The 25,282-nt window shown below is 42.1% G+C and overlaps 2 protein-coding genes across 3 annotated transcripts in view; one reads left to right on the top strand and one right to left on the bottom strand.

The window, feature by feature from the left end:
- Window positions 1–13,949, bottom strand: part of GNAZ (G protein subunit alpha z) — a 169,644-nt gene extending 155,695 nt beyond the window's left edge. The window contains exon 1 of the mRNA XM_089775255.1: window positions 13,816–13,949. The gene's annotated coding sequence lies outside the window, so the exon portion shown is untranslated. The remainder of the gene's footprint in view (window positions 1–13,815) is intronic.
- RSPH14 (radial spoke head 14 homolog) overlaps window positions 1–23,379 on the top strand; it is a 213,261-nt gene extending 189,882 nt beyond the window's left edge. For both annotated transcript variants that reach the window (XM_075898001.2, XM_075898002.2), the window contains 3 exons: window positions 18,906–19,131; window positions 21,501–21,637; window positions 23,099–23,379. In XM_075898001.2, coding sequence (XP_075754116.2) covers window positions 18,906–19,131; window positions 21,501–21,637; window positions 23,099–23,337 — 602 coding nt within the window. In that variant the 3' untranslated portion in view covers window positions 23,338–23,379. The remainder of the gene's footprint in view (window positions 1–18,905; window positions 19,132–21,500; window positions 21,638–23,098) is intronic.
- Window positions 23,380–25,282: the final 1,903 nt, after the last annotated feature.

Genomic DNA, 25,282 nt, shown 5'->3' on the forward strand with positions numbered 1-25,282 from the left:
GTTGGAGAATACTTTAATCTTCCTGGACACTCATTAATGGATCTCCAAGTTGCCATTTGTTTCAGACCAATTCCACAAGCCAAATACACACAGAAGAATTAGAATTTAACTTCATTCACAAGTTTAATTCTCATGCAAATGGTATGAATGGTGATATCAGATGGCTCGCACAATATCAACCAACCACACTATGAGGGTGCCAATGGTTCTTGGTGTCTATGTAGAATCTGGTGTTTGTCATCTTCCTTTCCAAGTGCAAATTTATGGTTCTTATCAGCCTCTTGTAACAATTTAGTCTTTAAGATGCTACTAGACTATTTGTTGTTTTTTAAGTCTTTCCTGTTAAAGATTAACTCCGCTATCCCTCTAAAGCTTATCTTCTCACTGTCTCTTTTTTCTTCCTCCTCTCCATTTTTTTCCCTTCTTCCCCCACCCCTTTCCCTTATTTATTCTTGGAACTGGATTTCCAAAAATCCAGTCATCTGAAGAAGTGGGTTGTGCCCACGAAAGCCCATGATACCATCTACATGTTTTGTTAGTGTTTAAGGTGCTACTAGACTATTTGTGGTTTTTTAAGTTGTTATATTTTAAAGTACACTAAGTGACCCAAAATCTGCAGCTGTTACTATCACATGCACAAAGAGAGCAACTCCTAAACTAAACCTAGCACCTACTGAGAAATAAATGCAGCCAACCAATAAAATGAATGTTTTACAGATTCATTTAAGACCAATAAGAAAATAAAATGTAACTCCCAATGGTTCATAAGGAACAAAGGAAATGCAGTAGTAAACTTAGTACTAATTAATGCTTTTTTTTCCAAATAAGCAATCAGAGAAAAAACATCAGATTTCACAAAGTCCAGTTCTACCTGCATTATTTTTAGGTGGTAAAGCCATTATCAAGAAACAATTATAGAATATAGCTATCATAGGAATAGTCACCAATAAGACATTTGACTCTACATTATTTCTGAACCAGTTCCTGATCAATTGGACCAGGAGATCAGTAATGAAGAAAGATAAAACTGAAATATTCAGCCATTCTCTTTATTGTGCTGTTGGTAAAAGTCATGGTTTAGCTCTTGTGCTGTAAGAGCAGGCTGATTTCAGACTCTAGAACATGTAAGATTTCTGTCTGGAGCTCACTCACCACTGTGCAATGAACAGCATGGCATCAGTATCTTTTGCTTTGTATTTCAGGGTTTAGATTTTGGAAGAAGAGATTTGTTTTGCCTCTAACAAAAATACCTTTGTTTGCTTTTAGTAGTAACTGCATAGTCGGGCTGCAAAACAGAGCTACCTCTTACAGATTTCTGACTAGACCTTTGGAACATGAACAGAGACTGTGTCCAGAGAATTCATTCTGTGCTTTACACTGAATCCAATGCATGTTGGCACAGGCCTTGGTAGCTTAACCAGTGCAATGCAGATACTCATCCAATATGGATTTGATCAAGAAAATTCAGTTAGATACTTCATTATAGAGTCTCAGGGCCTGATTCCTCTGCAATTGTGTAGTAATCATTACACATCCACAAACTAATTGCAAAGTGGGTGTCCATTATCACAAATGCACATGGAGAGATCTGATTTGGTAAAACTTTACACAAACATGAAGGTACTTAGCAACCTTTAAAGTGTTTTGAGATTTATGGTTGAAAACCACTATGTAAATGATAGGTATTGTTATTATGTTATTATTATTATTATTATCATTATTATTACTACATACATTATAAAATACTAGAGCAACAATCACTATGAGCTCAAACTTCTCAGCTTCAGAATGCTAGTTATTTTTTGTGATTTGACAATACCTAATTTTACATGGCAAGAAAGGAGTGAAACCCATTAAAAAGACTCATGTAAACCACAAAGGGAACTAACTATACAGGGAAACCAGTGAAACAGACAATATACAGTCTACTGCCAAGTGTACGCAGTACACAAACTGATTATAAAAGAAAAATATTTTGATCTTTTTGCTAATGTATGTGTAGGAGTTGCTTGTATCCATAGTACATTTTAAAGGTCCAGTGAGAGTTGTGAGTGGCTATACTTGAGGACACAAGGTAAACGATCTATCTATCTATCTATCTATCTATCTATCTATCTATCTATCTATCTATCTATCCCCACACACCTCATCCATCTATCTATCTAATCAATGGACTTGCAGACACATGGACAGACACACACTCGCTTTCTCTCTCTCTCACTCTCTCTCTCTCTGTCTCAGTATATGTATATATATACACACATACATCAGATAACTCTACAACTGTTGATTCTATATTTATTAATTAATTTATTTATGTCTGTGAGTCCATTTGTTCAAGAAGTCCTCCTGAACCGTGAGAGCTAGGGCCACCAAATTTGGTATGCAGATTCCTTTTCTCCTAACATAAAGCAAGGTCAGGGTTTGGTTGTGCCAAGACAACTGGAAGTCCCAGGAAAAGGACTGTTTTTTATAACAAGCAAAGGGAGGGGTTGCTGTTCAAAGGGCCATGTTCTGAGAGTGGCCACTGAGGGGGGCGGACAGTGAGCCCACAGGGGAGAGCTATCCTGCAGTGTCCATTGGGGGCAGCCACACCACCAAGAGAGTGGCCAGCAGGGTTGGGGCTCTACCATCTTGCCTGCCAGCACACCTGGTAAGTAGCATCCCCTGCCCCAAACCCTTCCTTGCCTGCTCCCAGCCCTTGGTTGCAGCACTGATGGGGGGGAAGAACAGGCCTCAGGCAGGCTGGGGGTTTGGCTGGAGTGGGGGAGGAGACCAACCTGGAGGTAGCATGGGGGGAGAGAGAAAGAACAGGTCATGGGCAGCCTCTGTGGGGAGGATGCCTGGAGGGGAGGGAGAAAGAACAGCCACAGGTGAGCTGGAAGGGGGGGGGGGAGAACCGATCCCAGGCAGCCTGTGGGATGGCCTGGGGAGGGGGAAAAGAACAGGCTGCAGGTGGTCTGGAGGGTGACTTGGGGAAGAAAACATGCCCTGATCCCCAGTGTCCTGCACATCTCCACCCCTCCCCCCAACCCCTCCACACCTCCAGTGCCCTGTCCTGAAGGACCTGGGCAACACTGAGTCAATCTGCAAGTATTTGCATATATACGGGTGCATAGGCGAGAATGCAGCTAAAAGCAAGTCTTTTTTTGTATTTGGAGCCCCCCTCATAATCTGAGGCCCTAAGCTGTAGTTTACTTAGCTTGTGCATCAGTCCAGTACTGTCCCTCCCCTCCTTGCCTGCGTCGCTACCCAGCAGGTGGTAGCTGCATAAAAAGCCTCTGGTGGCCGCATGTGCTATGGTGGCTATTTTTGAGAATTGTTGCTGCTCTAGATGCTTGGAGAATTTTTCTCTTCATACCGATTACATATTTTTCCTAGAGTTCAAATTTTTGTGTGTGCGGAGGTAGTTAATATAAATGTTGTAAAATCTTAACTGTAAAAATAGCCAGATTATACTTATATTAAAATGGTACAATTTACTGTCTTGTGGATTTAAAATACTCCCTTCCTTGCCAGGTGAATGCCACTGAAAAAACACTGAATTCCACTAACAGCCTCTGTTCCATGCACTCACCCCCCACCACCAGACATGGAATTATAAGGCTCAAGGACTGTATCTTACAGCAGTTTTGAAATTTTCTGATTTTATATTTTTTTCAAATGGAAAACTTTTTTTTCAGCCTTTGGACACAATCTTGCTCCTATTGAATTTAATAGGAGGAATCAGGTCTCTCCAGTATCATCAAATTGGGCCCTTGTAACATAGGATCATTAAGGCTGCAGCTCTTGCAGAGAGAAACAACAGCTTCTTTCCTTAAATGGCGATAGGGCAATGAAGACAAAGAGTTTAGAATATGCTTAGAAAATTTTATAAACTCTCTATACAGGCAGTCCCCGGGTTACGTACAAGATAGGGACTGTAGATTTGTTCTTAAGTTGAATTTGTATGTAAGTCGGAACTGGTACATATTGTAGGGGAAACTCTAGCTGAACATTTCTCCAGGGCTCAGTTTTATTCTCCCACACCTCACTTCCCTCAGTCCTTTATTCTCAAGCTGAGGTGTCTGCTGAGAAAAGCAGCTCCGCATCTCCCTGGTCTGCTGGGGAGGGGCATAGCTTCGCATCTTCCTGGTCTGCTGGGAGGAAGCAGCTAGTGCGGGGTTGCCTCACCCCGTTTGTAAGTGGGGATCTGATGTAAGTTGGATCCATGTAACCCGGGGACTGCCTGTATTCCCATTTATCCAAAAATGATTTTATAACAGCAATATGTAGCACTTGCATAGCACTTTTCATTGGTAGGTCTCAAATTACTTTTCAAAGGAGGTCTTTTTATCCCTTCCAGAAATTGAGAAACTGAGGCATGGTGAAGTCTGAGAAACTGAAGCATAGTCTCCCAGCAGCACTGCGAATAGAACCTATGTCCCTTGAATTGTTGCATAGTGGTCTAACCAACAGACTGCAGGCCCAGATCCTTAAACGGATTTAAATATTGCTCACTCATACTGATTTCAAAAGGAGTTAGGTGCCTGCAGATGTGGGGCACAGTGCCTACTTGTGATAAACACAGTGCTTGACTGTTCCCACCCCCTAGATCTCAGCATAGCCTTTCATGTATGGATCCCTACTTCTTTATGGAAGGGGGTTTAAAGTCAGTCCATACCACAAAGAATATCTACATGAATAAGGAGGACTCCTGGGTTCTGATTCCAAATGGATCTTAGTTCAGGGGTTCTCAGAATGAGGGTTGGGACTTTTCAGGGAGCCATGAGTTGAGGGCAGGGGGTTGGAAGTTGTCAATCTCCATCCCAAACCCTGCTTTGCCTCCAGCATTGATCATGGTGTTAAACATTTTAAAAGTGTTTTCAATTTGTAAGGGGGGAGGGAGTGTCACACTCTGAGACTTGCTGTATGAAAAGGGTCACCAGAACAAAACTGAGAACCACAGGTCTAGTAGTTAAAGCAGGGGGCCTTGCATTCACTACTCCTGGGTGACAATTCCCAACTCTGCCCTAGATTACATTCTCCTCCTGAGCAAGCCAGGCCACTGTGCTATGCCTCAAATTCCCCTCAATTATAAAATGGAGTACAGTGCCCCACCCTTTCTCAACAGTGTCATCCACTGGGGCAGTTTTTGCATTCTGACATGCGCGCTAAGCATCTGTAGGCTAAAGGGCTATCTTTTCTGTGGATTTAATGTATGAGTTTTATTTCCTGCCTCAGTCAACTTGGGTTATACGAATACAAAAGCAAACAGCACAAGAACTGGGTCCTTGTGCTCTGCATACACATGATCTTTCCCCAAATCCTGCAAATTCTTGGTCTTACCTTGTATGCACAGCCGCTGCCCAACAGGGAACTCGCCTTGGCTCTAGGCACAGTTGTTGGGGGGGATTTCCCAGCAGGAAACTCCCCTAAAGAACGTTGTGGTTTTCCTCCTTCAGGTTGGGATTTTCCATTCTCTTGGGATTGATTCATATTATGTGTAAATTGACTGTGTCCAATCACCACTTTATGCAATGTGATCTTCCAGAAAAACTGGAGCTGAGTGACTGGAAATGAATCCCTAAGGGAAAGCTACCCACACTAAAGCTCCTTTATGCATACAGATCTCTAGACACTACTGCATGGAATGCAGATGGGGAGGTGGGTTATCTGTGCTTCAGAGCTCTTTATCTAGACTGCATGTGCATCGTCTAGGAAATAGGCATAAGCTGATTTTTTTTGTACATCTTACACAATTACAACAAAGTCCGTGGGCCTGATTCTTCATTGCCTTCACCTTGTATAATCACAACAGATATCAACCACATCAGAACAACAATGTTTTTTCCTTCCTTGCACTCTTTCTGCCTCTCTACTGCCCTTCAAGAAAGAACAGGGCTGTAAGAACTAGATCTCTTGTCACAACAGAGAGACTCGAGCCATGTCTTCACTAGATGTAAAATCAACGCTGCCATGGTCGATCTTCTAGAGTTCAATTTAGTAAGTCTAGCTAAGACTTGCTAAATCGAATGCAGAGGGCGCTCCTGCTACCAGCCGATACTCAAGCTTGTGTGAGGAGTAAGGGAAGCCGATGGGAGCATTTGTGGGGACAGTGGGAAAAGCAAAACAAAGTATGTCAACTCCATCCATGTATCTTGCTTCAACATTCCCTATAAGTGTAGACCCGACCTCAATTGAAAGGCAGAAAGACATTTCTACAGAGTGCCACACCCACTTGTTGTGCTCTGGAGAGTGATAGTGATCCAAAGCCAACTTGTTTTGCTCAAACTGCTTGGTTTCATAAAGAATCAGGAAATTTCATCACCCTTTTTTCAGGAGTTTGCTGTCACCAACCACACTCAGCCTGCTCCCAAAGTTGACTTTTTTACTTATGTAGAGTGGGTATTTTACTTTTATTTCATCCTTGATTAAAATGTGTAAAGGAAGGAGGGCTGGCTGAGTAGGTGGCATCTTCTCTCATCCCAGAGCTCTCAGAGCATCTACATTGTCTGCATTTCCTTTCTCTGTCTTGTGGGGAAATGACCTCAGGTGGTTGAGCAGTCTGACCCCTTCTTCTTAGTTACAGAGGTAGAGAATGCACCTTCTCATTGATCCTTAGTCTGAGATCCACCCACTATGCACTGGGGATATAGGAAGTCTCCACAGTTTAACTGTTTTGGTGTTTCATTGTGAAAAATGCACACAACCGTAGGCAGAAATCATGGGCACCAGTTTGACTGGGATAGATAACAGCTGTTCTGAGAAGCACTTAGAATACCTTCGAAAGGAGAGAGATTACCAGGACAGCCATAATTTATTGAGGAGTGTAATTGGGCAAATATACCTCATCACTTATGGGGTGAGGTAAGTGCATGATAGCCTAGACTAGTGTTTGAATCAGTAAGACTCCCTGTTGGCCAGCGTCAATAGTGGAGTTTGCTAGACCACCTTGCAAAAGGGAATCACCTGGGGAGGGAGGTGGAACCCACCTCCTTCCTGCTTCAGCAGGTCCCAACCCTGGGTCCTGGTGGTGGTGAATATAATCTCTGCCTGATCGCCAAAACAAGGCGATGTTGCAGGGACACTGACTGTTACCTTCGGGCATCTGCAGAAATCTGGACACCTGTCTGGAAATGGATGACAGGGGAGGAGTCATATGAAGATTCCCTGTTGTGTTTCCCCCCTCTGGGGCATCTGGCATTGGCCACTGTTGGCAGACAGGACACTGGGCTGGACAGACCTTTGGCCTGACCCAGTCTGGCCATTCTTATGTTCTTATGGTCTTGGTGTCTCCTGCGCCTGCATTCTGGGATTCCTGTTGCTCCTTGGCTGGAGCTGGTGAGGGGTGTCCTCCCTTCTTGGCAATCAGCCATGACTGATCTGGGTTCCTCTTCTTTATACTGTAGCAGCAGTTGAAGCATGCCAAGCAGGGGCAAGGGGGCAGAACTTCCGCTGCCGAGATTGCCCTTCCTCTGTAGTGTGGGGCAAGTACATCCCCATCACCAGTAGTCATGTCTGATACTTTGTGATAGAAAAGTAAGTAGATATTTCAGACGTCCACAAAATAGCAAAGATAAAAGAGGGACAAGGCAGAACGGGGGGAAAAATGAAATCAGTATCTTAGCTGTCTGTATACAAATGCAAGATGTATGGGGAATAAGCAGGAAAACTTGAAGTGCTAGTAAATAAACACAGCTATGACATCGTTGGTATCACAGAGACCTGGTGGGATAATACACACGGTTGGAATATCAGGATAGAAGGGTGCTCAGGAAGGACAGGCAGGGAAAAAGAGTGGAGGCATTGCCTTATATATTAAAAATGAATACACGTGGATTAGAGATGTTAAGGATTAGTCGACTAAGCAAATGCTTATCAGATAATCAGTCAACTAGTCGACTGGTCGATTCTCCTACCCCTATTGCTGCATCTATCAGAGGCAGCAAAAGGGGGGAAGAATGGGTACTTCAAAGCAGCAGCACTACACAGCTGAGCCTGGGATCAGCTGTGCAGCATTGCCACTTTGAAACATCAAGCACCCGGGATCAGCTGTTTGGTGCAGCTGCACGTTGAGCCCAGGGTCAGTTGAGGGCTCCACAGCTGGTCCTGGGCTCATTTGTGGCATTTCTGCAGAACCTGGGATCAATTGGGGAGTCCCCAGCTGATCCGAGCTCTGCGTGGCATTTCAAATCAGCAGCGCAGCATGGAGCCCACTGCTGATTCTGAGTATCCCGCTGACCCCGGGCTCCATGCGCTGCCACTTTGAAATGCACAAGAGCTCCCACTAGGAACTGTGTACATTTCAAAGCTGGCATTCTACGTGGAGCCCAGGGTCAGTGGGACCTCCCGCTGGCCCCGGGCTGCACGTGGAGTTCCGCATTCCTCCTTTGAAATGTACAAGAGCCCCAGGGTACATTTCAAAGGAGGAATCCGGAAGTGCCTATCAACTAGTCGAATAGTTGATGGAAATTCCATCGACTACTTGACTAGTCAGTTAACCACTAGTTAATATCCTTGGACTGAGGCTGAGATGAATGTAGGAGACAGACTTGTTAAGAGTCTCTGGGTTAGGTTAAAAGGAGTAAAAAACAAGGATGGTGTCATCTAAAGTGTTCTTGGCTTCTTCCCATAACAAGGGCTCTACTTCAGGCTACCTACCCAGGTAGAAGAGGTGGATGAAGCTTTTTTAAACAAGTAACAAAATCATCCAAAGCTCAGGGCTTGGTGGTGATGTGGGACTTCAACTATCCAGACATCTGTTGGGAAACTAACACAGCAGATCACAGATTGGTTGAGAAAATTACTGTGGGGAAGCTGTTCTAGATTGGATTTTAACAAATAGGGAGGAACTGGTTGAGAATTTGAAAGAGGAAGGCAGCTTGGGTGAAAGTGATCATGAAATGATAGATGATTCTAAGGAAGAGTAGAAGGGAGAACAGCAAAATAGAGACAATGGATTTCAGGAAAGGCAGATTTTAGTAAACTCAGAGAGCTGGTAGGCCAGGTCCCATGGGAAGCAAGACTAACAGGAAACACAACTGAAGACAGTTGGCAATTTTTCAAAGTGACATTATTAAGGGCCCAAGAGCAAACTGCCTAGGAAAGATAGGAAGCTGGCAGACCTGCTTCTTCTGAGGCTCTGCTGTGAGCTCTACAATATAAATAAGCTTATTTATGCTGCAGAGCTCGGAGCACGTGTAACTGTGTAACCTCTGAGATTTTCAGCAAATACATAGCTACCATTTTAATCAACGCTTTATATCCCTAGTGCAGAGATGTGGAGGGCTTTTTTGTTTTTTAAGTTTTAAGTTAGAAAATATATTAAAGCTTCAGAAATTCATAATGTGCTCTTATTTAAATGAAATTTACAAATTAAAAGCCTAATTACAACAATATTGTTTTAAAATAATTAACAGGTATGAAACACTATGCTCAGGTAACTCAAACTGCTCAACATATTTTTATGAAACATAAAAGCTGTATTTCTGCATTGAGACCAAATGAAAGACATTTCAGTCCAAAAGGGAGTGTTCTGAGAAAATTATCCGAAAATGGAGACAGAGAGCTAAAATGCCAGATGTACATATAGGAATAGATTACAGATGAAAATGAATGTTATTTTTCATACTAGCTGTGCATACTTATCAGAGCGTGTATAAGCGAGAGGGTTTTGAGAGGTAGCGAGGTCTATCTAGTGCAGTGTTTCCCAATTGATGCTCCGTGGAACCCCAGGGTTCCGCAAAGCAAAAGTAAGGGTTACTCAAGAACACGGCATTGCCCCGCCCCCTCTTAAAGAGACAGAGTATTTTGCAGGTTTTTTTGCTCAAACAATTCTGGCAGGGCTTTTTTTTTTTTTTTTTGCTTGTCAAATTTTACTCTGGGAACCCTAAGGGTTCCTTGAAATTATTTTAAGCTGAAAAGGGTTCCGTGGCCAAATAAAATCAGGAACCACTGATCTAGTGGATGCAGCGGAGCCTCAAGAGATCTGGGAACATTTCCCTGCCCTTCTACTGACCTGCTGTGTGATGTTAAACATCTACCACTCTATGCTCTTCTTTCTCCTGCCCTCCTGTGTCCCTCTTGTCCATTTAGTCTGTAATGTTGTTGGAACTGAGACTGGCTCTTACGCATTTGTCCACTGCCTAGCAGAGTGGAACCGTGATCTCATTTGGCATGGTTGTGATAGAAAATATAATAAGTGTATCTAATTACAGAGCCTGTGTACCACAAATATGGATTATTCCTTTATGTTTTAACGTATCCCTTGGCTGCAATTAAATTATTTTTTTGTCTTTTAAATATTGGGTTGTCCATCCTTAAATCAGAACCTAAAATAATTGCTTACAGAGTCAGTTTTATGACTTTTCATAAATATAATATGGAAAATCGTTTAAATGAGAATATCATATATATAATATCAAAGCTTGTTTAAAATAGGAACATAGGCAATAGAACAAATAATGAAAAAAACAATGCAACAAGACTCGGAGAGCTGTGGACAGTATGTGAGTCAGACAGTCAATGGAAAATGCAGAGCAGCAGTTTGATAAATGATTAGATCTGGTAGAGGTTTATTGTAGTAACAGTTAATGATTGTCTGGGCCCTTGATCTACCTGAGCAAGTATTTCGGCAGGTAAAAGATCCAGTATTAACTGAAGAGACTTGAATCAATCCAAATTCTCTTATGAACATGTTCATTTTGTTATACTCACTAAATTATCTTTCCTTTCTGTAAATAACTTTAATAAATTATGCCAACTGTTTGTGGAAGCAATGATGTCATCAGTATCTTTTATGGCAAGATGTTTCATGAATCACTTTGCTCATCTCTTATATTTGTATGTCTCCCTTACTACTCAGAAAAGTACCAAGGGATTTGTAATCTGTCACATCTGAAACTTGATTCGGTCACATGTCTGGGGCACAGATCCTAAAGACTAGCTATTCTCTGAATACTTTAATTCACTGAATATCATTTGAACTCAGACCTTGAGAGCAAGCAATACGAATGTCAGCTCTAAGAGATTAGACATTTATATGGATGGTGAACAGAGTTATATTAGACAGGATAAAAATTGTTTAATAAATGCTCATGCTTCAGGACACACGCCAAGCAGTCACTGACAGGGCTGGGAAGAAACAGATGTTCCATAATTTTTCACAGTAGAGGTGGAGGGGTTTTTTGTGTTTGTCCATGAAATGTCTGGTGCTGACCACTGACACACATTGGTCTGATCTAGCGTGTAATTCCTATGTAAAAAAGTCATACATAATCTATTTTTAATGTGGAAACCCTAAAGTGTACTCCTTTTTGCCTGCTTGAGAAGTTTCAGACATAAGATAATTTTTGTTCTCTAACTATTCTTGGAGCTACTGACTTTCTTTCTATGCCAACTTTACTGTAAAACAAAGCTCACATTTGGTTCTTCATTTAAAAGAGAATTAGTTTGACATTTCAGGAATGTCTATAGAGTGTTTCCCTTCAACAAGAAGATTCAACATAGTTAGCTAGATGCTGGACGTCATATAGTGCACTCTGGTGGGCCTTTTTCACTTTTGGAGGGGCTCATCCACTGATCCAAACACCTTGGAAGGAAATGTTAGTCTCGTTCAAGAATACTGCTATCCTTTATATACTTAGTGATATGTCTTTTAGGGGAGTGTGAAGATCCTGCTTTCTCAATCTTAAAACTACATTAGCTACTATGGGACTTGCAAACTGTTTTGTAAATTACCAGTGCTCCAGAATTCTTCCCATTGGGCTGATGAATGAAACATTTTGAAAACTACACAGTGGTATATCAGGTATTGTGATGGGAGGAGCACAGAGAGGCTCTCCTTTACCAGCTGGACTGCAGAAAGGAAATACCGGAGAAACACACCGAGCATACATTTACTCTACCAGGCTAGTCATACAACTACCTTAAAAATAGGTTGCTTCTAATCTAGAATGCTGATGATAGCATAAACACAGCGTTGTATATGTGGGTAAGACTTACTGACTGTATTTATTATGGATGCACTTTCATGCTTCCATCACCTAATGGACTTCTATGTTGGATTTTCTCACCTGCTATATGTGCTGCATGAGGATGCTATGTTGACTGTTGCAGTGTACAAGTTGTATCATATCCCTTTATTCTGATTCACAGTTCTGTTTTCTCCTTTGAGTTTTCTGTCTTATGCTACAATGAGATAGATGCTTTATTGAGGACTACAAGTAAATAGCTAGAAATCTCAGTTCAATGCCTCGTGTTAACAAACATCCTGTAATATAGAAATCTGTGTTGAGATAAATCCAGTTTCTTTAACTTAATGATAGTGATCCACACCACTAAACTATATTTACTAACCAGAGCTTTTCATATGTTTGCTTCTCATTGAAAGGGACATTTTTAAGTGGCTTTGATTTTTTAAAACGACATTTGTCATCAATAATGTAGTGCAATGGCTTAGGGAATTAAAAATATTGTTATTTGCAAGTATGTATTATGTCCCCAGAATTTCATAAAACATTTAAAATGTTGCATATATGTTGTATAGACCAACAAGGAGAACCTAATAAAATGGCAATCCACTGAGTCTATTACAAAAAAAAAATCACAGAAAAGGGGAGACTGGCCAGAGAGCAGTGAGAGGGAGAAGATGCGTGTGGAAATAAGAGGAAAAAGTGACCCATGAGAAAAATGCAAGTCTCAGAAGAAAACAAATCAATAATGATGTTAACAATGCAGTTGCAATGATAGCATCTTGCATTTTGTAGCACTTCTTTCACATAACCTCAGATGTCACTGTGAAATGCCCAGGGAACAATTCAGACTAATGAGTGGTTTGTGTCAACCCTGCTGTCTAACTTGGGATTCTTTTTACTATGCTCTTTAGCTGTATTCTCCAGTCTGGAGTACATGCAAGTAACTCCCAGCTAAGTCTGCATGTGCCATAGCCAATCAGCCACACTTTGCCTCTTACAAACATTGGTTAAGCTCAGGGCTCGCTGAACCGCGGCGAGCCCTGCTCACCAGCCGTGCTGTCCAGCGATCTGCGCATGCGCAGATCATTTTGCGCATGCGCAGATCGCCCAAACCCGGCTCTTCTGGGTTGCAATCTACTCACCCCGGGCGAGTAGATTATATTATTTGTCGAGCCCTGGTTATGCTACAGAGTGATTCCAACACACTCTGGCCTTGTCTACACAGCAGGGTAAACTTGAAATAAACTACACAACTTAAGCCACGCTAAATGCGTTGCTTAAATTGCCATAGCTTATTTCAAATTTGGGCACATCTACACAGCACTTATTTCGAAATAGAGCACTTTTCCTCTTACTTCCCTTACTCCTCGTACAATGAGGTTTACAGAAGTTGGAGTAAAATGCCCGCTATTTTGAATTAATTTTGAAATAACAAACTTACTGTCTATACACAACATATGTTATTTTGGAATAACTGACATTATTCAAAAATCATGTTGCTGTGTAGATATACCCAGAGGGTAAACCAAACTGTCCTAGGTTTCTCCAAAAATGTATGCCTTGTGTTGCCCAGCCCTCTCCTGAACAGTGCAAATTCATATACAATCTGAATTTCTTTAACAGAAATAAGACACACACACCTTGTTGTTTCAAATGGAGTTTCCCAAACACTTCAAATTAAACACACTGGATAAGACAAAACAATAAAACAAGTGTATTGACTAAAAAGAAAGATATTTTGAGTGAGTACAAGTAATGAGGCATAAAAGTCCAAAATAGTTACAAGAAAAACCAAGATAAAACACAACTGGTTCCTAACTTAACAAACTACATTAAATTCAAAGTAAAATGTTCTCACCACTTCTCCAGTTCAAAGTCTGCTTCCTTTGTCCTTTGTGATGCAGTGAATAAAAGAGCAGGGAGGAGGGGAAGCTCCCTTGGGGTTTTTGACCCCCCTTTTTATAGTGTCAGTCCCCTTCTTGGAAAACATTTCCAGCTGAGATTCAGGGAATGAAGTCTATAGAAGGATGTTCCCTGCTGCTTCTCCTCACCTGTTAGAACTTCTTTTGTTTCCCCTTCCTGCTTGATGACTCTGTTTTCTGATGAAATGCAAATTAAACAGAGCACATGTTCCTTTGTTTGAGACAGGCTCTTTTGCCAATCTCTGATTGTAATGTGTTAAGAATACCATACACTTAATCTCATAACTTCACATACAATGTTGACACACATATCCTATCAGGGCAATAATGATCAGCAAGTTACGAGTTTTCAAATGATGCCTCACTAGCATATTTTTCCAAAGATTATTACTATAGCTGGTAGGGCATGGATACAGGGATACATTCTAGCACAAACAGGTAGACCGGACAAATCATAACTCTGCTACTGCAACCAATAAATCAGCTTTGAAATGCCAATATCTCAGTGGAAAATCAGTTTTTTGCTAACACCAGGCTGGCTTGACTGCAGGGAAGCCTTTGGGATGGTGAAGCTGTCCATTTTCCTGGATCATATCAACTATACAGGTTTTTTTTGTGCCTTCCCATCAGGGCAGCAGTCCTTTCAAGCTGCTCTGTCTTGAAGCAGAGACTGAACCCCTTGTCACAGAACACGTGTCCTCGCAGATGCATATGAGAAGTTAAAAGAGCCAAAGTGCCTGCACAAAACTACGAACAACTAGGTGACATGAAATATTTATTTTAAAAAAACTAAACAGAAATTATGGAACTTTCTGTGATTCCTTAATTTTGTGACTGCTTCTTGTTATATTCCAGCCAGCACCCTCTTTCAGTAGATAGTAAGGTCTTTTAGGAAGAGACCCTGTGCACTACTCTGTCAAGTGCCAAGCCCACCATTGGCGTTATATAAGATGCTCTGTACAACCCCAGCCAACTCACTATAACGGAAAGAGACAAGATGCCTGGGTGTGACACACGTTTTGCATTCAGAGCCTCAGCAGCAAACACCTCCACTATTGGTAAGCCATAAAGAGGAAAAAATGCAGCTGATTAAAGATGACTGAGTCAAAGAAGGTCAATAAACATTAAAGCTAAGTCTATACAGCCGTGTTATTTCAGAATAATGTTCAGTATTCTGAAATAATGTAGTGTGCATCTACACAGTAAGCCCATTATTTTGAAATACATTCAAAATAACGGGCTTCTTACGCCAACTGCTGTAAACCTCATTGTAGGGGGAACAAGGGAAGTCAGGGAAAGAGTGGCCTACTTCAAAATAACTGCTGGGTAGACAGCGAAATAAGCTATTTTGACTTAAACTACACAATAAGCATAGCTCAAGTTGTGTAGCTTATTTCAAGTTTAGACCTGCTGTGTAGATGTGCCCTATCAGAAATAAAATAAATAACCAATGAAAATGGGGCAAATAGTCAAATAGATCTATGTCACATGAAGAGACGAGAGGTGAATGATGCAAACACAGAGACATGGACCATTTTGATATGCAGCAAAAGACACATATGGCTGCAGGAAGAGAAATGGTAGTCATGATACTACCTGCCAGTGCTAGGCTAGCAGTCATGGAGGATGGTGCGAGAAAGAAGGATAATGGGATATCAGGAGGCAGAAAGATACATAGCAAATATTTGGCAGAAAGGAATTAAGAAGAGTTGATTGATTAATAAACATGGACTGAAAACGTGCACGAAGAAAGAGTTAAAAGAAAAGTAATAACAGACAGAAGGAAAATAAGAGCAAGTGATTGTTTATCTTGGCTTAAACCAGAGTGGCGTGTGCTGCAAGAAAAGCACATTTGCCCTAGGAAAGGTTAATGCGTAGACAGTGACCCTTGCCCAATGCAGCTATGGATTAAAACTACACACAGCTCCTAAACTGAGGAGGAATGTAGATCTTTCAACTTCCATTTCTCGCTATTTTTATTTATTTTTATATTTTGTATTTAGCATGCCATCTTACCAGAGAAGAATGAAATTTAAGGTCAAGTTGTTCAAATATGGTTTCTGTTTGAAAATATCACAAAATAGCTATCATAGCAGCTCTACAGGAAGTAGAGCAGGGGTGGGCAATAATCTTTGATGGGGGGGAGGCACTCAAAGAATTTGGAAATGGTTGAGGGCCTCACTCTTCCATGATATTAATAGAGGACATGCGGGGTCTGGGATGGAAGTTGGGTGCAGAAGGAGAGTGAGATCTGGGATGGAGTTTGGATGAAAGAGTTGGTTGTGACCTGGGACACTGGACTGGGTGCAGGGGGTTGGATTATGACCTAGGTCAGGGAATTGGGGTTCAGGAAGGAGTGCAGGGTATTGAAGTGCAGGGGTTTGGGTTGTGAGCTAGGGCAGGAAGAGACTGTGATCTGGGGTAGGGGATTGGGTTGCCAGATCTGGGAGGGGATATAAGTGCAGGAGGGGGCAGAGGATTTGGGTACGTGGAGTAGGGGGACAGGAGTGGGAGGTAGAGGGTTGGGGGAGGGAGGAGCTGAGGTGCCAGAAAAAGGCCTGGACCAGGAGACTTACCAGCCAGCAGCCCAGCACTTTCCTGAATCAGCCTCCCTGCCTGCCCCATCGCTGCATAGGCTGCAGCCATGTGCTCTGTGAATAATTACAAGCTGCATAGGGGAGGGAGTGTGGTGCTCCTTGGTTGCCTGTTATTGAAACAGGCAGCTCCCATTGGCCAGTTTCTGGACAAAAGCCGGCCAATGGGATTGTGCTGGTGGCAGGAGCAGCTCCTAAAGTGTTCCCCCCTCCCCTCAGAGCTCACAGATTTTAAAGCGAAACTGCCCCACAGCTGTGTTTCTGAGCAGCATGCGACATGGGTAGTGAAACAGGTAGCCTGCATGGGGCTCCCCACTGCATCCAGATTTGGCCTGCAGGCCATATTTTGCCCAGGCCTGATGTAGAGGGAGGCTGCCAGAATCATCTGCTTCCAGTCAAATTCTCCTCTGACACTGACATCCTCCATTGTGCCGCATACAGTTGTTTGCATGGCAGACCGACGTTTGCAAATTCTAGGAAGTTTTTGGCTATCTTAGTCTCATGTGCTAGCGGGCTCATGGACATGAGCAACTATGAAAGCAATTTTAAACACTGGGGTGCTGGACTCTGGCTGGAGGGAGTCCACGCTGCCTCACTGCACTGCTCCAGGGCCTATTAACTGGTCAGGACGCAGGGTAGTCAGTCAGTCTGGCCTCCTTCCAGCCAGAGACCAGTACAGATGGTGGGTTCATAGGTAGGTGAACTAAGGCTGCCAGCAGCTGTTGTTGCCCCCCAATGTTGAGCTGTCAACTGCAGGAGCAGCTGTTGGGTAGCAAGCTGCTGCAGTCCTAGCTCTTGCTGCTGTTGTTGGTTCTCCACCAGGAACTTGACGTTGCCTAAGTGTTTTTGGCACACAAAGAACTCCCAGCAATATCACCACTGTTGTCCAACCCATCCCAATACAGCTCCAAAAGTCAGTGAGAGTCAGCGTGAGATGAATCTCTAGCTGGCCCATTAGAGAAGCTACTCAGCCCTTTTGGTCCATCAGTGCAACACAAATAGGATGGAACATGGGGCCAGAATCTGGCCTCCTACATGAAGAAGCAAAAATGGTTAAAGGAAAGAAAATGAAAATTATGCTTTACAATATCATGCCTTGGCAACATGATCTGATCCACAGCATTAAAGATGACATTTAAATGCTTTCCCCACAGCACTGTTCTGTCACAATACACAGTTCTCCGCTTCACTTATTTCTCTGCTACCACTTATTTGTAGCCTTCATCAATAATTTTTACCATTCCAATTTTCATTTTTCCCAACTTGATGGTTTTTATACTGTGACAGCAAATGGCTTCCAAAAGTGCACAGATAGCAAAATAAACATCACTGTCATTCCTTCTGCATTAGGAGAGTAATGCCCAGCTAACTAATGACATGAAATTACTCAATATCAGCAAAATCTCAGAAGCAGAGTGTGGACTATTCTGTTCCATATACCGATAAAGGGCTGTATTCTTAGATTTGATTGCAAGCTCTGGGTATTTTTCTCATGGGTTACCAAAAGGTCATTGAAATCCTTGGGGAAGGATCCCCTTTTCCCTGAATAAGGATATTGTTTTAAGTAGCCTTGTTGCTTCTCATACATTGAACTTCCTTGTCCAACTTCATATGAATCACTTCAAATGGAGCCACTTTTCACTTAGCAACCAAAGAATTGTCGTAGCACCCAGACGCTGAGGATTTTGTTTCCACAGAGTTACTTGTGGACAATGTGTTCCCTTCTTCCTACTTTTCCATGGCAATGCTGTTTCAATGTTGGGTTAGTATTGTCTAGGAAATGGAACACTTAAAAGTCAGCCACTCAGCCCTTGCAGAGAACTTGCTTGCTGGGCAGATCAGAGCTATGCTTAAATCCAGCAAGATTATTTTTTCTGGGAAACAGAGAAGTGCTGACTGCTGGGCAGCCCAAAGCCATCCATTTCTCTCAGTATAAGTCATTGAAAGGAATAGCATAAGGGAGCTCACAGTTATTCCATTTCTGTAATCTCTCACCAGGCGTTATTATAGGGACAAATATTGCACTCGTGCGTATTGGGAACATCAGAGCAACTGTAGCTTGAGCAGCATTTGGGATGAAATTGTTATAGGACCCGGAATCAGCTGTAGCCAGAGACAATTTGTTGCCTTTCTTAGCAAACGATGTTGGATTGAACAAAGGTAATGACTCAGCAACAGCATACCTTTGGGAGAACTATACATGGCTCACAGTTTGCAAATAGGGGTGAAAATTGCCAAATAAGTCCTGTGGAACTGTTGGAGGAGTGTTGATAAGGTGCCCAGAGTTACAGCAGCCTCCATCGCCCTCACCGCCACACTATTGTGGGGACAGCAGTAGCTGGGGACCTTGATAGCAAATTTAAAAATGTTGATTGAAGTATTAAATACTTTAGCCCTTTCCGTCCATGTTTCTATTTGGTCTCCTCTTGCAGGTGCTTTTGACATAGTGGGAAATGGTTTGGTTTCTTCACTTGTTCTTAAACTGAAAACTGAAGTGGATGAAATACAAGAGCTGATACTGGACACACTCGCTGGCTGCCTGTGTGTAGAGGCTTTTGAAGCTCTAGCATCAGGTGCTGTTCCCATTCTGAAGGAAAAGCTCACCCATCAATCAGAAGCCATCAGGAGCAAAGCTGCACGTTCCCTTTTGGGAATAAGGTAAGGCAAAGAAAGGGTTTTGCACACGCCATGTTCCAAGCCAATATCTGCCGAGTGATTGAGTCCCAGGCACTAGTGTGCAGTTCTACCACTTGTCACATCTCACAGGTGAAGTAACATCGGGCTAGGTGTGCACTCAGACAGATCACTTAGCTGCTCTGGTGTTGGTGATTCACCCAATGGCACTCTTTCCCCCATCACACACACACAGCCACTCACATCAGTAGTAAGCTATTGCCCGGTATAGTGCTAGGCACTGCTTCTAGTACCGTTTTGTGTGTGAGACGGGGTAAAACCAAAGTCCTGAAAATTTGTTATCACAAGCTCAATCTCATAATACTTTTAGCAAGAGGAGGAATTTAAACTAAACTGATTATTTTTGTCCACCTAAATTTTCAGTTGGATACACCATTCTTCATTTCCCGTGATAAACTTTATGTAGCATTTGTTACTATGTCCTGTTAAATAGTCACTGTATTTCATCCTAGAGTGTCTGCATTTCAATGGATAAAGCATTCCTGTATATACTTTGCATATGAGTTAGTTAAGTATGCAAACAGTTTCATAATCCTTGGGATAAAATATACAATAGCAATGCAAGCTGTAGCAAATAGAACAGTGCAGGATGGCAATCACATTTGGTCACTATGATGTAAATGCAGTTTAATAATAATCATCATTTACACATTTGGCCACTATGATATAAATACAGTTTAACAGAATAATCTTGCATGGAAATGGCACCATTGTTTACAAAAACCACTATGCTGAGTTCAGCCCAAATGGACATTGAATAAGGAGATACAAAATTCTTAAATGAATAAGATCTCTTGACTCAGGATCATCCTTTGGCACTTCATTTAAGTTTGCTTTTTTTTCCCCCCAGTGGTTTTACTCTGTTCACTCATATTTCTCTTGTGGTCCATTATAACTCCCCAGATCCTTTCCCAAGGTATCCATCCTAAATTAAATTAATGGAGATTGTCTATCTCCTAGAGCTGGAAGGGACCTTGAAAGGTCATCAAGTCCAGTCCCCTGCCTTCACAGAAGGGCCAAGTACCATCCCTGACAAATTTCTGCCCCAAATCACTTTCACAAGGATTGAACTCACAACCCTGGGTTTGGCAGGCCAATGCTCAAACCACTGAGCTATCCCTCCCCTGTAAGATGTTATTTCCCATTTTGTGTGTGTGCAGCTAATTGTTCCTTCTTAAATTAAGTACTTTGCCTTTATTGAATTTCATCATGTTTACTTCAAACTATTTCATCAAAGCATTTGCAGTCCCGCTCTTATGCTTTATAACTATAGTCTCCATGCCATCCTCTAAATCACTTATGACAATATTGAACAGAAGTGGACATAACATTGATTTTTGAGGGATCTCACTTGTTATGCCACTTCCAGCTTGTTTGTGAAGCAGTGATAATTATGATAACTACTCTCTGGGAATAGTTTTCCAAACCGTTATGCATTGACATTATAGTGGCTCCATCTAGAATCTATTTCCTGAGTTTCTTTTTGAGATCATGGGGAAAAAATCCTTACAAAAGCCTTACAACAGTCAAGATATCTTTCACTTCTCTGTCCACAAGGCTTGTCAAAGAAAACTATTAGTTTGGGTTGACATGATTTGTTCTTGGCAAATCCATGCTAACTCTTATTTATCACTGTATCATCTTCAAGCTGTAATTATTTGCTTCATCATCTTTTTATGTACTGAAGTTAAACGGACTGTTCTGCAATTCCCTGGTTGTCCTTATTTCTCTTTTTTATAGATGAGTAGTATATTTGCTCTTTTCCAATCCTCTGGAATCTCTCACGTCTTTCATGACTTTTCAAAGCTAATCACTAAAGGCTCAGATTTTACCTTAGTCAGCTCCTGGAGTATTCTAAAATGTATTTCATCAGGCTCTCGTTACCCTTTATTTCTCTAGCTAGATGAATCTTGTTTTCTGCCTTGGTCTTCTTAATTTTGTCCCTACATACTTGTGTTATTTTCTTATATTAATCCTTTATCATTTGACCTAGTCCTTTATGTAGGGCTCTTCTGAGTTTCAAATAATTGAAGATTTCCTGGTTACGCCAGGATGCTCTCTTGCCATATTTCCTATCTTTCCTGTGCATTGTGCATGTAGTTTCAACAATAAGTACTCTGCAACAAACGGGCTTCTCCCCTGCCTGGTTTGTTACTCTACTACGGGTGTTTAAAGTGCCCTCTAGCACTCAGAATAATGTAGCTTCAAACAGAACAGAAGAAAATTCTACATCAGCATTGTTGTCATGAAATGAAGGAGGGCAATGGTGTATCTAGTTGAACTGATTATTGACATAGGCTTAAGAAGACACGTTAACCTTCTCTCTTCCTCAGTGTCCCTCTGGAAGGGAAGAACATTGTTTGGGATGAAGAGGTTATCCCAGTGCTGGTTAGCCTGTTGGAGGATTCAGATGTGGAGGTCCGAGCTGATGCAGCGGGGGCGCTGATGTTTGCTACCATTACAACCCAAGGTGAGAGAAACAGGTCCTGATGGGGATATTTCCTGTAAATCAGACTATCCTCGTTCAGCTAGCAGAATCATGCGATTTGGTCAGCTGTTTCTGAGATAAATTATATATATATATATATATATATATATATATATATATATAGGGCTCAACAAATAATGTAATCTACTCACCCATGGCGAGTAGATTACAACCCGGAAGAGCCGGCGCAGAGCAATCTGCGCATGTGCAGAGCGCAGAACCGCGCGGCTGGCGAGTTCAGATAATTTCAGATAATCGGGGCTGGATTGCCCAATAGGCAGACTAAGCACGTGCTTAGGGCACCAGCAAAGCAGTGGCACCAAAAAAAAAATGAGATTTTACGGTATAGTATTGTTTTTATTTTGACTTACATATGGGGAGGCACCATAATCTTTTCAGTGCTTAGGGTCCCTAAAGATCTTAATCCGGCCCTGCAGATAATGCAGAAACTAGAAAAAACAGTTCATTCCATTAGGTCTGTTCCCCACCTACTTTGTTCACCCATAGTATCTTAGCACTGCAATATAGTTGGTTTGATTCATCTCCACTGGCTCAGGGAGATGTATCAGGTCTGCCTGTGCTAGAGCAAATACCTGGGTTGTGGGCAAGTAGTGGTTGTAGAACCACTCCCTCCCTCAAGGGAAGTACTCGGGGGGGGGGGGAGCCTTAAGTAGTAGTCAAAGTCCCACAACCATAGACTGCCCTGGGGATGATTTGAACCTGCAATCCTTAGCTAATATGCCTAAGTTTTTCATTACTTTACCTTTTAAACACACATACAAACTACAGGATAATTTTCCCCTAGCAACCGGGGGTGGAGGGAGTGGGAACTTGGGAAGTACAGAAGTTCTCAAAGTCAGACATATGACTTTGAAAACACTAATGGGAAACTTTTCAGTGTGCTGATTGCATAATTGGACATACAAGAATCCTTAATAACAGTAATTGTGTTCCAGTTCTCCTCTGCATACCACTGCAAATGCCCCTTTTGCTCTGGAAAATGACACAAGAGTGGCTCTAAAGGTATTTATTTTGAATGTCCTAGAAAAGACAAGAATGTTGGGCATTCCTGAGGACATTTTCCCTCTTTTTTTTTCTTTTTGGTATTATTTGGTGTCTCTTGAGACTGAGTGATTCTCTCTAAAGTGAAATAAATAAAATGTGTAAAATGCAGAGAGTTAACTAAAGTAGTAGGATCATTCTCTTAAGGATGAAAAGGGAGATTTGCCATGATCTCTAATAGAGAAGGGTGAACCAGACCCACAGCTGTCAGCACTTCCAAACTCTGAAGTGTTCAAAATCTAGAACCAGAGCTGGAGCTAGACCTAGAATCCTTCTAGAGTGTGATCATGGCTGTTTAGGAACCAGTTCAGGCTTGTTAAGTGGTTGTTTTATTTTTTAATATCCAATAACAAATTTTAAGTGCAATTATTTCTTGCTCAGGGAAATATGCAGCCTTTAATGCAGATGCTATTACTCCATTACTGAAGCTGGTCAGTGATGAAAGCAGCAAAGTACGTCTGAATGCAATCAAAAGCCTGACCATGCTGTCTGAGACACCTGAGGGTCGCAAGGTACTGTTGGACCATGTTGACCTCTTTCGAGAGCATTTGAATGATCCCAGTGAGGCTGTAAGCAGAGCAGCAAAAATTGCCATCAAAGTCATTGAGTGGAAACCTTAACCAAGAACATCATGAAGAAATAAAACAGCCGCAATACCCCTGCACAGTGTGACTCTGACTTTTTCCTCAAACGCTATGTGTGAAATCCATTTTACTCTATGAAGAACTTCACTTCAACAACAACTCTTCTTCAGCATATCTGCAGGTAGAAATCTATAGGGAGCAGTGTGCTCTTGGGGTTAGAATACTTTATTACTCCAGTATGTCCATTCAGTGCAACTATCTTTTACCTGTGGTAAGTGAAGATACTGTAGCTGGAGGTTACATCTCACCCTGTACCTTCTCTGTCCTACCAGACACAAAACGGGAATGGCCTTGCAAAGTTGACATCCCTCAAATGGCGCACAAGCATTCTAGAACTTTGAAACTTTCTCAAGGGTACCTTTACCAGCTCAGTAGAATTTTATAGAGACCAATCCCTTGTACGCTCTCATAGAGCACACTGGCATCAGCCTAAGGGAATCAACCTACCTTGGAGCATCCTAACATTCCCTGAAAGAGATTACATACCTTCAGACCCCCTAACATATTCTACAGGACTGCCTAGCCCTGGAGCTCTTTGATTGCTTATGCTACTGAAGAGGCAGCTTACTGTCTCCAAGGCTGCGTCTAGATTTGCATGATTTTCCGGAAATGCTTTTACGGAAAAGTTTTCTGTTAAAAGCATTTTCGGAAAAGAGCATCTAGATTGGCACAGATGCTTTTCTGCAAAAGCACTTTTTGCGGAAAAGCATCTGTGCCAATCTAGACGCGGTTTTCCACAAAAAAGCCCCAATCGCCATTTTCGCAATCGGGGCTTTTTTGCAGAAAATAAATCTGAGCTGTCTACACTGGCCCTTTTGCGCAAAAGCTTTGCTCAAAAGGGACTTTTGCCCGAATGGGAGCAGCACAGTATTTCCGCAAGAAGCACTGATTTCTGACAGTAGGAAGTCATTGCTTTTGCGGAAATTCAAGTGGCCGGTGTAGACAGCTGGCAAGTTTTTCCGGAAAAGCAGCTGATTTTCCAGAAAAACTGGCCAGTCTAGACACAGCTCAAGTGTTTTTTTCTGTGATGTATCTTGAGTGGGGACTACCCTCCACTATAGCACTATATGTCTTCTGAAGGTGCCACACCTTCCAAGAGCTCCATGATGTTCATTGATGAAGCCTAAGTTTTTCTTGAGTATTCAGTCCATTTTCTTCAGAGGTGGAGGATGGCAGGGAAGGGTTTATGCCAGTTTTTCTACATAAGCATTACAGATATTCCAGAATCAACCCAGCAGAACCCCACACACCTCACACTTTTGGCGAGAAGATGTCCAACACCACCAGCCAACAGAAGGCACAACAAGCAGCATGAGCAGCCAACAGGGCAGCGATAGAGAGCAGATTTCCCTCTAAGCTTCATGGCAGGTTCCCCCTAAGCTGCGCGCCTGCAAAGCTGCACAAAATAAATTTTGGGCCTGCCCACCTCATTTGCAAAGCTTCAAAGCTGCACTCGCCACCACTCACTTTCCTGCTGGATCGGACAGTGAGTGGTGGTGATAGCGGTGGCTTTGTGGGTCCTGGCCAGCTGTATGGCAGCAAACAGCAGCCCCCTTTGTTCTGGCTGAGGCAGTGTCAGCAGCCTGATTCCAGATCTGGCAGGCGGATCATCACTTGCACTTCTCTGAGGACATCACTCAAACTCAAATGCACTGTGGTTTGAGTTTCCCGATTTTCTTTGCCTTAATTAACCATCTTTAATTCATGAACTGGTTCTCTTAAAATGGCTGAATTTCTTCAATTATTATGTCAAACTCAGTAGACTCTCTCATTTTAATTAGTTTTAATTAGATTGCCTGCCTTTACATTTTTAAAAATCATATTTAATCTAAACACTTTTAATGCAACTTTTCAAATGGCCGAAAGTTATGAAGAACTAAAACAAACAGTATCTTTTCTGAATATACCTTTAACTCATAAT

Source organism: Pelodiscus sinensis, chromosome Z (genome assembly GCF_052426305.1).
Source record: "Pelodiscus sinensis isolate ZL-2025 chromosome Z, ASM5242630v1, whole genome shotgun sequence".
Classification (NCBI taxonomy): Eukaryota; Metazoa; Chordata; order Testudines; family Trionychidae; genus Pelodiscus; species Pelodiscus sinensis.